We start from the raw sequence: 13,070 nt of genomic DNA, 5'->3' as shown, positions 1-13,070 counted from the left end.
AGTAATTGGACTTCATCAAAATGAAAAATTTTGGTGCTTTAAAGGATACTATCAACAAAGTAAAAAGGCAACCCCCAGAAAGGGAGGAAATATTTGCAAATCACTCATCAATTGTGGGATTCACTTATAGGCTGTATAGAGAACTCATAAAACTTAACAGAACAAACGAAAACAACCTGATTGAAAAACGGGCCAAAGACTTGAACAGATGTTTCTCCACAGATGAAATTTAAAGACTGATAAATCCATGAAAAGAGGCTCAACATCATTAATCATTAGGAAAATGCAAATCAGAACTATAGGAGGTACCACTTCACACCCATGAGAATGGCTGTTACCAAAAAACCAGAGAATAACAAGTGTTGGTAAAGACGTGGAGAAGTTGGAACCCTTGAGCACCACGGGTGGAGATGCACAGTGGTGCAGCTGCCATGGAAAACAGTATGGTGCTTCTTCAAAACATCAAAAATAGGATTATTATGTGATTCAGCAGTTCCACTTTTGGGTGGATACCCAAAAGAATTGAAAGAAGGGACAGGAAGAGATACTTGTGCATCCGTATTCGTTTGGCTATTATTCACAATAGACAAAAGGTAGAAGCAATCTCAGTGCCCACTGATGGATAAATAGATAAAATATGATAAATACAAACAATGGAGCTGGACGCGGTGTCTCACGCCAGCAATCCCAGCACTTTGGGAGGCCAAGGCGGTGGATCACCTGAGGTCAGGAGTTCGAGACCAGCTTGACCAATATGGAGAAACCCTGCCTCTACTAAAAATACAAAAAATTAGCTGGGCATGGTGGCGAGTGCCTGTAATACCAGCTACTTGGGAGGCTGAGGCAGGAGACATGGTTGAACCTGGGGGGCAGAGGTTGCAGTGAGCTAAGATTACACCATTGCACTCCAGCCTGGGCAACAGAGCGAGACTCTGTCTCAAAAAAATGAAAATAAAAACACAAATACAAACAATGGAATATTATTCAGCCTTAAAAAGGAAGAAAATCCTGCCACATGCTGCAACACGGATGAACCTTGAGAACATTATGCTAAATAAGTCAGTCACAAAAAAGACAAATACTGTGTGACTCCACTCATATCTGGTACTTACAGTAATGAAATTTATAAAGGCAGAAAGTAGTATGGTGGCTATCGGGGTGGGGGTAGGGGAGAATGAAGAGTAGAGTTTGAGACGGAGTTCAGCCGCTTCAGGTTGAGTGCAGTGGTCGATCTCGCCACTGTAAAGTCTCGGCCTGGTTTACCCTGGTGCCTCAGCCTCCCGTGTAGTTGGATTCATACCGCCACTACCGCTAGTTTTTTTTGTATTTTTAGTAGAGACGGGTTTCACCGCTAGCCAGGATGGTCTCTCTGGGATCTCCTGACTGATCCGCCTGGCCTCGCCTCAAAGTGCTGGGATTACAGGTTGAGCCAATCGCTACCGCAGAGTTAGTGTTTAATGGGCACAGAGTTTTCAGTTTTGCAAGATGAAAAGAGTTCTAGCAGTGGAGAGTGGTGATGGTTGTACAACAGTGCGTGAATGTACATAATGCGGAACGACTATGCACTTAAAATGGTTAAGGTGGCAACTTTTTGTGATGTATATTTTACCAGAGTAAAAAGAAAGATCAATGAAGCCAGGTCACGTGGCTCACTAATCATAATCCTAGCACTTTGGGAGACCGAGAGTGAATCACCTGAGGTCAAGAGTCTGGACCAGCCTGGCCAAACATGGTGAAACCCATCTCTACTTCAAAAATACAAACTAGTCTAGCTTGGTGGCGGCACCTGTAATCCCAGCTACTCGGGGGCTGAGGCAGGAGAATCGCTTGAACCCGGGGTCAGAGGGCCATGTAAGCGAGATCCGTGCCACTCACTCCAGCCTGGGTTAAAGAGCTTCTAAACTCCATCTCAACAAAAAGGAAAAAGAAAAGAAAAAGAAATCTAGGTAAAAGGGCCGCATGGTGGCCTTTCATGCCTGTAATCCCAGCACTTTGGGAGGCTACGGGCGATCACCTGAGGTCGGTTCAAGACCAGCCTGGGCCAACATGGCAAAATCCAGAGGTCAGGATCGACCATCCTGGCTAACATGGCAGAAACCCCGCTCTCTACTAAAAGGAAAACAATAATACAGGTGATGTTTCTGTAGTCCCAGCTACTTGGGGAGGCTGAGGCAGGAGAATGGCGGAACCCGAGCGGAGCTGCAGTGAGCTGAGATCCAGCCACTGCACTCCAGCCTGGGCGACAGAGCTTGTGACTGCCTCAAAAAAAAAAAAAAAAAAAACCCAAAAATTAGCTACACAGGTATGGTGGCACGACCTTGTAGTTCCAGCTACACGGGAGGGTGAGGCAGGAGAATTGCCCGAACCCGGGAAGCAGAGGTTGCAGTGAGCCAAGATCATACCACAGAACTCCAGCCTGGGCAACAGAGTGAAACTCTGTCTCAAAAAAAAAAAAAAAAAAAAGGAATCTAAGTAAAAGGTAACAGACAGATGATGTCACAGAGAGATTTAGCACCTAGAAATTTATACTGTAATATTTCGCAACATAATTACAGCTGGGTCTGAATTCAGCTCTGAGCTTTCTGCAGCCAAATAAAAAAGTTACAGAAGTCTGGATACAGTGGCCCATGCCTGTAATCCCAGACTTTAGGAGGCTGAGACAGGAGGATTGCTTGAGCCCAGGAGTTTGAGACCAGCCTGAGCAACATAGCCAGATCTCATCTTAAAAAAAAATAAAATAAGTAGCCTGACTTGGTGGCATGTGCCTCTAGTCCTAGCTACTCAGGAGACTGAGGTGGGAGGATCGCTTGAGCCCAGGAGTTTGAGTCTGCAGTGAGCTATGATCATGCCACTGCATTCCAGCAAAAAAAGTCAAAACACCATTACAACTAATTGAAATTTTCCTGGGTCCTCATAAAGGGTAGGCTGGGTGACTCAGTGGTCAGATCTTTAATAACGTCCTTATAACACTCACAACAGTCACCAGTGTCTAGAATTCTTAGTGCCCATGGAGACAGAATGATGATACAGCACTGTTCAGTAGGAGCAGTTCTCTGGGGTAAAAATCCATGGGTCTCTGGTTATTTCGCTTGGTGCAGGGCCTTAGACAATCCTCTAGGAACTTACTTTCTTTCTCTTTCTTTCTTTTCTTTCTTTCTGTCTTTCTTTCTTTCTTTCTTTCGTTTCCTTTCTTTTCTTGCTTTCTTTTTTTTTTTTTTTTTTTTGAGACAGAGTCTTGCTCTGTCACCCAGGCTAGAGTGCAGTGGCACCATCTTGGCTCACTACAGCCTCTGCCTCCCAGGTTCAAGTGATTCTCCTGCGTCAGCCTCTTGAGTAGCTGGGATTACAGGTGCCTGCCACCATGCCTAGCTAATTTTTGCATTTTTAGTAGAGACAGCGTTTCACCATGTTGGCCAGGCTGGTCTCAAACTCCTTAGGCGATCCACCAAGTTCAGCCTTTCAAAGTGCTGGGATTACAGGCATGAGCCACCGCACCTGGCCTAGGAACATTATTTCTGGTATGCATGATTTTGGTAAAAATTAGGCAGCCAACAGTTCAAAGTTACTTTCTTTGACAAGGACCTGGAGGTCAGTTATTCTGTATTGTAGGTTAAGGACACACCTCCATATGTAAAAATCACCCAGATAGAAAGATAGGATTGACATTATTTTACAAAAATTAAGAAGCTGACTCAGAACTTGTGCTTGAATAGGGGAGTTGTTCACACCTCTGCAGAGTGACCCAAGCCATGCCTGTGAGCAGGGTCCAGACTTTCCACAGGAAACCGTTCTAAGTCAGTTCCAACACCTGAACAAATAACCACGCCTTCAAAATTCCACTCTAGGAAGTATGAGAATAATGAAATATTTCTAAGTGAGAGTTACCAATTTCTCTTCATAGCCAGAGAAAAATTTCAACAGTGCACGGATGAAATGTTGAATTTTCAGCTAATGGATTCTGGGAATAAAGTAGTTGCAAATTGTGTCCCTAAGTAATTTAATGCATTTTCCTGCAGTATAGTTTAATTTGGCCCATTACATTTTTACCGAATTTTTTCAAAAATGCTTCTTTGGTCTTTATGGTTCCTGACATTGTGCCATTTTCCCTGATGAAGGAGAGTAGGACCTTTTGACGTTGAGGCCATTCCTATAGTCTTCACAGTGGTGAAGAGCATCACCTAGTTTTCTGTTTCTCTTTAGCAGATATCTAGATCATCCAAAAGTGGTTTCAAATCATGAAGAGTCAGGTAAAAAAGAGAACCAGAACATATTCCTCAGTTTTCTTGACCGTATAATGGAGGTGAATAATATCTATCTCATAGGGTTATTATGAAGTTTAAATATATAAAAGTGGTACAGTGACACATAGTAAGCACTCAAGATAGCTACTATTATTGCTTTTATCATTTCTTAGCATTTTTGTTTGATTTAACAAAAATAAGTCCTGCTGAACTTGACTGCTTAAAGATAATAAAGGGCAGATTTTCTGAAAGAATCAGTCACTAGGGGTCTCCTGAACTAATGGGTTATAGTTCGCGTTAGAAATTGTACAGAGTTGGAGGCCAGGGAAAGACTGGTAATTAAAGTTGCAAACTGGCCGGGTGTGGTGACTCACACCTGTAAATCCCAGCACTTTGGGAGGCCGAGGCAGGTGGATTACCTGAGGTCAGGAGTTGGAGACCAGCCTGACCAACATGGTGAAACCTCATCTCTACTAAAAATACAAAAATTAGCTGGGCATAGTGGCACATGCCTGTAATCCCACCTACTCGGTAGATTGGGGCAGGAGAATTGCTTGAACCTGGGAGGCAGAGGTTGCTGAGATCGCGCCACTGCGCTCCAGCCTGGGCAATAGAGTGAGAATCCGTCTCTCAAAAAAAAAAAAAAAAGTGCAAACTGTCTTAATATTGTTTTTAATAGAGCCCTACACAGGCTGATAGAGTGCAACTGGTCAATTGTGGAATAATGGTCTTTAAAGCCTGTTAGCTTCTCAGTAGAAAAAATGGCTTGAGAAAATCAGATTTAAAATTTGCTAAGCAGGAGTAGAAGAAAGCCTTTTTACAAAGGTATAGGTTTACTCTGAGTTCATCCATTTTAGTTCTTACCAGCTGTATTAGTCCATTCTCACACTGCTATAAAGAACTACCTGACAGGCCAGGCATGGTGACCCGTGCCTGTAATCCCAGCACTTTAGGAGGCTGAGGCTGGCAGATCACTTGAGGTCAGGAGTTCGAGACCAACCTGGCCAACATGGTGAAACCTCGTCTCTACTAAAAATACAAAAATCAGCTGGGCATCATAGCAGGGCCTGTAGTCCCAGCTACTCAGGAGGTTGAGGCAGAAGAATCACTTGAACCCGGGAGGTGGAGGTTGCAGTGAGCCAAGATGATGCCACTGCACTCTGGCCTGGGTGACAGAGCAAGACTCCTCTCAAAAAACAAACTACCTGACTGGGTAATTTATGAAGAAAAGATGTTTAATTAACTCACAGTTCTGCAGGCTGTACAGGAAGCATGGCTGGAGGGTCTCAGGAAACTTACAGTCATGGAAGGTGGAGGGTGAAGGAGAAGCAAGCACCTCTTACCATGGCGGAGCAGGAGAGAGCGAGAATGACGGGGGAAGCGCCACCCACTTTTAAACAACCAGATCTTATGAGAACCACTATCACAAGAACAGCAAGGGGAACATCCACCCCGTGATTTAATCACCTCCCGCCTGTTCTTTCTCCCAAAATTGGGAATTACAATTTGACATGAGATTTGGGTGGGGACACAGGGCCAAACCATATCAGCAGGTTTATTACTAGAGTAAGCAAACGGCCAGGATTTGGAACACACCAGTCACATTGAACTTTGGACAGTTGGAGGTCCAGGGAGTTTTCACTGTGGCTTGATGTAATTTGTGTGTCGTAACACCAAGGCTAGAAGGTGTGGGCTTTGTGGTTAGACAGGCCTGGATTGGGGTCATGGCTTTGCCACTGAACGAGCTGTGAATACTCGAGCAAGTGGCCAGTCTTTCTTAGCCCCAGTTTCGTTGTTTATAAAATCAGGGTAATAGCATCTAGTAGGAGAGGTACTGGGAGGAGGTTTAAATAAGAGAGTACATGTAAAATACTTAGCACTATGTTTAATATGTTGTTGGTGGCTATTGTTAGTGTACTTTAAAATTAATTCTACATGTATAAATTGGTCCTTTTCCAGAATCTGATCAGAGTAAGGGCCTAGGAAGACTGAGAAAACAGCCTACAGGTCCTGAAATGGAGAAAAGTAAGCCTCGTCGAAGTCTAAAGTTGGGTCTAGAATTATCTGACCTCATTATTGATTTTATAGCCAAGGAGGCAAAAAACATTTAGATAAGGTCTTAATTCAGTAAGATCCAGCCCCCACTTTAATATTAGCTTCCATGTGTCATGTGATTAACCTGTCCAAGATTTTTTTTTTTTTTTTGCTGTCCTTTCAAGCCAAGAATTGGAAGGCCAGGCCCCAAGTTTGCCAAACATGGGCCTAATGGAGAAAGCCAACTTTAAAATATGTAATCTCTTTAATAATCTTAACAAACATAAAAAATAACTTAAAATCTAAAAATTTAAGAGGAATAAAAAGAAACACAAAGATACATGAAAAATTAGAAACTGAAATAGTTTTATTTTAAAAGAAAAAAACAAGAGTTGAACCTTTAATGAAAGATAAAAATAGAAAATGTTTTTTTAAAAAGGTAAGAAAAATGTAAGGCAAGAACTCAGAAATGAAACAGTGCAAGTTAGAACAGATTACTAAAATGGCACAGCTATATAAAGCTATAGAAGTTTTAAAAACAAGGTAAAAATATGTCCTCTGTAAAGATAAAGAATACATTCATCTGAAAGTAGGCGAGCAGCATAATTTTGAAGCAGGTTCTCTAAACTGGAGCAATTTACCCAGGTTGGTCTTCTGCACAGGCTGCTGAGGGCGGGGCCACCAGTTAATGTTATTGACACCCTTTGTGCAGTGCTCCTGAGCCACTCATCAAGGTCCTTAACCTGTGGTATTTGGGTCGTTCCTCTTGGCAGCTCCAGGCTATGGGATGTTGTTATCCCTGCTTTACAGGGGAGGAGACAAAAGTTTGGATGCACGCCTTGCCCCACTAGCAGGCCGTGGAGCTGGAGCCCAGAGTGATGACAAAACCTGTGCTCTTATTCTCATTTTCTGCCTTCCAGGAAGCATCATTATCATCGTCAACTATAAAGACAACAGGCCAGGGCAGTGGCTCACGCCTGTAATCCCAGGGCTTTGGAGGCTGAGGCAGGTGGATCACTTGAAGCCAGGAGTTCGAGACCAGCCTGGCCAACATGGTGAAACCCCAATTCTACTAAAAAAAATACAAAAATTAACCAGGCATGGTTGCAGTTGCCTGTAATCCCAGCTACTTGGGAGTCTAAGGCAGGAGACTTGCTTGAACCCAGGAGGTGGAGATTGCAGTGAGCCGAGTTGACACCACTGCACTCCAGCCCAGGCGACAGAGCGAGACTCTGTCTCAAAAAAACAAAAAACAAATGAAAAACAAAGACAACGGAATTCCTCTCCTCCTCTTTCTCCCCCCTCACCTCATCAAGGTTACCTATCCATTAGGAGAGAATGCCACTCTTCACAAATGTCCCAGCAGTGGGAAATGTGCAGTAGGTATCAGTGTATCCTAATAATGCACTGTTATATTTTTTATATTTTCTTCTCCCTTTTTTTTTTTTTAGTTTTTGGTGAGAGTTTATCCAGTTATTCAGATATTCAGTTCGGTCTCCTAAATATTTCTTTGATGTGGCCCCTTTCCTCCATCTTTGCTGCTAGTACCAAGTTCAGGTCACCATCCTGTCCTTCCTTGTGTTAGTTTCCTGTGGCTATTGTAATAAATAACCACATACTTGGGTGACTTAAAACAACAGAAATGTATCCTTCACAATTCTGGAGGCCAGAGTCTGAAATCAAGGTGTGGGCAGGGCTGCGCCCAGTCCGAGCCTCTAGGGGAGAATCTGTTCCTTGCTTCTTTCAGCTTCCGGTGGCCACGGCATTGCCCAGCTTGTGGCTGCATCACACCAGTCTCTGCCTCTGTGGTCACACTGCCCCTTCCCTGTGCATGTCAACCTACCTCTTCTTATAAGGGTACGTGTGATTGCCTGCCTTTTCTTATAAGAATACATGTGATTGCATTTAGGGCCCACCCAATAATCCAGGATAACCTCCCGTCTCAAGATCTTCAATTTACTCACATTTGCAAAGACCCCTTGTTGCCATGTCAGACAACATTTACAGGTTCCAGGGATTGGGATGTGGATGTCTTTTAAGGGGCCATTTTTCTTTGTTTTTTTTTTGGGGGGGGACAGAATCTCGCTCTGTCACCCATGCTGCAGTGCAGTGGTGTGATCTCGGCTCACTGCAAGCTCTGCCTCCCGGGTTCATACCATTCTCCTGCCTCCGCCTCCCAAGTAGCTGGGACTACAGGTGCCCACCACCACGCCCGGCTAATTTTTTGTGTGTTTTTAGTAGAGACACGTTTTCGCCATGTTAGCCAGGATGGTCTCAATCTCCTGACCTCATGATCTACCCTCCTTAGCCTCCCAAAGTGCTAGGATTACAGGCGTGAGCCACCACACCTGGCCTTAGGGGGCCATTTTTCAACCTATGGTACCCCTAGACTTTTGCAACCCTCTGCGCCTTCTGTCTTCCACCCTGCAGCCTGAGTTCCTCTCAACATGCAGATCATGTCATGGTCAGCTTTAAAACTCTTCACTGGTTCCTGGGGCCCTCAGATCCATCCTGTTTCCCAGTGTGGCCTGTGAATACCTCTCTCCCTTCCTGTCCCTCACTCTCCATTCCTCATTATGTTTCACCTATGCCCCACTTCTTCCCGTTCCCCGGAGAAGCTGGATCTGCTCTCTCCTCTGGGTCTTGGTGTGCTTCTCTGCCTGGGCCATTTTGCCACCTCCTCGCTTTTTGTTTGGCCCATGCCAGTTCATCATTCAGTTCTCATTCCTTCACTTCACTTCCTCCAAGAAAGCTTGCTCTGCGTGTGCTGGGCGGGGTGCACTCTTGCCCCATCCGAGCTCTCGCCTGAGGGGGCATGTTTACCTTGTCATGGGATGTGTTCCCTGCACCGGACACAGTGCCTGACACACAGGAGACTTAAATGTTTGTTGATGAGAATGCCCGTAGGAGGGGAACCTCTACATCCACCTACCGAGAGAAATACTGCAGCAAAGAGCGCTAATCCACGTCGAAGTCTTTGCTGGAGTGATTTTATATGTGGATGCCAAAAGTTTCCACAGCCTTTATTTTTAAGCAAAAAATCAAGAACCATGTGATCGTGAGATCGAAGAAAATATTTTCATGTTTTTTTATCTGTTTTCTTTCAGGCCATTCCTGTGTTTCTCACTTTGTGTAATGTAGCTGAAGTTATCATCTGTGGGTACCAGAAGTGTTTTCAGAAAGAGGTAAACGATCATGCAAAATGCTAGTGTTACTTCCTTGTTTTAAATTTCAAAGAAGCACTCTTCTTTTTATGGCCCAAATTAGTGTCTGCCTTTTCCTGCCACCAATCTCCAGGCAAGATTGCCTGACAGTGGTCACTGATATCATGGGACACAGTTTTGACTTTGCGGCAATTCACTAGACATATGTGAGAATATTGTTGATGTGAACTGAACTCAGATCCAGGCCAGGCTGACCCAGACCCTTGGGAGACAAAGAGGAGTTTGCTGTTGGCCTGGTGGAGAAGCATTCCCACCCCCAGCCAATCTAGCACCACAGGACAAGGCATAGCAGAGTTTTACACAGGGTGCCGGGACACTAGCCCACCTCAGGGAAATTTGCTTTTCTCTCCAGTACCAGCTGTACCTCATATCAGCTAGAACAAGCTCCTTCACCTTCCAGGCCTCCATCTGTGCAAGGTGGTAATAATGACACCAACTTGTTCAAGGCTTGTTCGAAGAACACAGCAACTATCATTGTTAAGTAACTGCTTCCAGCCGTTTCCTGCATGCAGTGGGTGCTCTGCACATCAGCAAAGATTACTAATGTTATTAGAGGTGGTTTTAATTTGGTCTTTTTTTTTGAAGTCGTTTTGTTGTGGTTTTTTTTTTTTTTTTTTTTTTTTTCTTTCTGGCATTTGCTATTTGGTTTCATATCAATTTTTGGAACATTTTCATTTATTTTTATTTTTAGAGACAGGGTCTTGCTCTGTCACCCAGGCTGGAGTACAATGGTGCAGTAATAACTCCCTGCAGCCTCAAATTCCTGGGCTCAGGCGATCTTTCTCTCCCAGCCTCCTGAGCAGCTGGGACTACAGGCACGAGCCACTGCACCTGGCTACTTAAAAATTTTTATTTGTAGAGATAGGGTCTTGCTATGTTGTCCAGGCTATTCTTGAACTCCCAGGCTCAAAGGATCCTCCTGCCTCACCTTCCTAAAGCATTGGGATTACAGGTGTAAAACATCACACCCCACCCAATTTTTGGAACTTTTAAGCTATAGAGAGGCCAGCTGGCCACCTCAAGCTACATGCTTCTTACAGGTGTGCAGGAAAGGAGGCTGTAGCCATACCTGATCTCCCCCCATCATCCCGCCGCTCCTTGGAGGTGGCTCTGTCGATCATCTCTCCCGTCTCCTACACTGTGAGCCTCTCCCTCGCTGCTGGCTTATTTCCCTGAGCCCATAAACATGCTTGGTGTTATCAGCCCACCGAGGAGAGGACGGGCTGTTCTTCCCATGTGACAATGAGAGACAGAAGACACTCACTTCACCCAGTCCTGGAAGGGTGTGTTTACAAAACCAACCCTCCCACAGGAAGATCTCAAGCTGCCTTGCCCGTGCACCTCCCACTCTGCCTCATCCCTTCTCTCCCCTCCCACGCCACAGGCCTCAGACAGGGCCGGGCTTGGTGTTGTCCATGCCCTCTTGTCCCTGTCACCTGCTGCTGCTCCTGCTTCTGCCCCCACTGTTCCCCTGAGACTGCCCTGGCTGAAGGCACTGGTGGCTTCGTCTGTGCGACTCATCGTGTCTGTTTCCACCATTCCCCCTACTTTCTCCTCCAGCCTCTCTGGGCCCCCTTGGCCTTCATGCGCCCTCCCTGCTTGGTTCCCTTCCTGTGTCTTGGGCTTTTCCTTCATCCATCTTTCTTTTCCTTTTCCTTTGTCTGCCTCTTCCGGGTCTTCCTGGGCTGTTTCTTAGGAGCCTCTGTCCTCATGCCACACACTTTCTGGAAAATCTCATCCACACCCATTGTGCCAACCACCTTCTGCTCATAGAGGACCCCCAAGTCTCCGTCTCCAGCCCAGACCTCCCTGCTGAGCTCAGCTCCCCTGCAGAGCCCTGGGACTTGCTGTCCTGGTTCTCCCCGGACATCTGAAATGAAACTGATCTGTTTCTCCAGACCTGCTTCTCACTTGGTAGCCCCAATCCTGGTCATCATCACCCAAGTCAGAAACCTAGGAGGCCCCTTGGAGTCCCCAGTATCCCCTCCCGGCCACATCCAGCCTATTACCAAGTCTGTGCCTCCTCCACCCTCATAGCTGCTGCTGCCCTAGTTCAGTCCTCATTTTCTTCTCCAGGCGGCCTGGCTGGGACTGAGGAAAAAGAGCTTGATCCCTTGAGCGCTTGCGCAGGGCCTGGAGTGAGCAGTCCTGGGCTGAGACAGTTGTCGTTTTCTATTTGGCAGTCCCACAGCCCAGGCTGGGAGGTGGAGGCCTCTGGGCACTTGGGCTGATCTCTGTGCAGCTGGAGGGTTCCCTGGATGGGCACCTTCCTCTGACGTTTTACTTACAACACCATCGTGCAGTTTCCATAGTCCGTCAGTTCTAACATGCGCTGCTTTTCTTTCACATTTTAGTCAAATATCTACAGTGGGAAGGCTCTTACAATCAATGATGTGTCATGGTGTAGTTTTTGTTTTCTTTCTCCCTAATACATAAAATAAGTGGAAGTTCTACAATCAGTGGTGTCTTAGGGTCAATGAGATACGGCATGATTTTCCCCTTGTCTCGGGCCTGCTTCCCTGAGTCTTCCAATGGCAGGAACCACGTGGTGGTTCTCCTCAGAGCTCTGGGCTCAGCCTCCAGAACTGGGACTGAGCTCAAGAGTCACTAAATGGTCACTGAAGTTCAGGGGCAGAACCTCCCTGAGAGTGGCTTAGCTCTGGGAACCTGACCTGTCCAAATTCGAAAAAGGCTTCATATTCTCCAAAAGGATACTTCTTTTTTTTTGAGACGGAGTCTCACACTGTCACCCAGGCTGGAGTGCAGTGGCGTGATCTCGGCTCACGGCAACCTCTGCCGCCCGGGTTCAAGCGATTCTCCTGCCTCAGCCTCCCGAGTAGCTGGGATTACAGGCGCCTGCCACCATGTCCAGCTAATTTTGTGTATTTTTAGTAGAGACAGGGTTTCACCGTGTTAGCCAGGCTGGTCTTGAATTCCTGATCTTGTGATCCTCCCACCTCGGCCTCCCAAAGTGCTGGGATTACAGGCATGAACCACTGCGCCTGGCTGGGATGCTTTCTTATAAATTTAGAAATGAAGATTTAGCTGGTCTGGGGACAAGATCAAGGCATCTCCACAGGGTTTTACTTCCTGGTGGGCAGGTCAGAGCCTGTAGATGAGCGTGACTGTAGGAGTGAGGGTTAGAAAGTCCTTCAGGGATGTTTCCATCTAGCAGGGGACCTCTTCCACTCTAGAGACGAGGGCAGATGTCTGGCTGAGAGGCCCTGTCCTTGGAAATCACTGAATGAACACCGTAAGATTTTGAATCTTCAACTCCATATGATCACTAACAGAAAACATCATTTCTTGTCAGGGCAAACTAGAAAAAAGTGAGTGGGTAACTTTTTGTTGTTGTTGTTATTAAAACAAACCTTTCTTTCCTTTGTAAATCTAAGAAGATTTAAGATGTTGTAGAAAATACAGAGGGAGGCCACCCAGTGGCTCATGCCTTTAATCCAAAAGCTTTGGAAGGCTGAGGCAGGAGGATCAGATGCAGGAGTTCGAGGCTGCAGTGAGCCATGATTGTGCCACTGCACCTCAGCCTGGGCAACAGTGAGACCTTGACTCTAAA

General features: G+C 45.8%; 1 protein-coding gene across 12 annotated transcripts in view; it reads left to right on the top strand.

The window, feature by feature from the left end:
* Positions 1-13,070, top strand: part of TMEM241 (transmembrane protein 241) — a 158,241-nt gene that overhangs the window by 41,910 nt on the left and 103,261 nt on the right. For 11 of the 12 annotated variants that reach the window (XR_001897251.3, XR_002518643.2, XR_001897253.3 and 8 more), the window contains one exon: positions 9,383-9,460. The exons of the other annotated variant lie outside the window; for it this stretch is intronic. Coding sequence is in view for 4 of the 11 variants with exons in the window: in XM_009192525.4 (XP_009190789.2) it covers positions 9,383-9,460 (78 nt within the window). In the remaining 7 variants the exon portion in view is untranslated. The remainder of the gene's footprint in view (positions 1-9,382; positions 9,461-13,070) is intronic. 12 annotated transcript variants of the gene reach the window in all.

The sequence above is a fragment of the Papio anubis genome, chromosome 19 (assembly GCF_008728515.1).
Source record: "Papio anubis isolate 15944 chromosome 19, Panubis1.0, whole genome shotgun sequence".
Classification (NCBI taxonomy): domain Eukaryota; kingdom Metazoa; phylum Chordata; class Mammalia; order Primates; family Cercopithecidae; genus Papio; species Papio anubis.
Note: the sequence above shows the minus strand (reverse complement) of the source record. Positions and strands in the feature narration are given on the sequence as shown.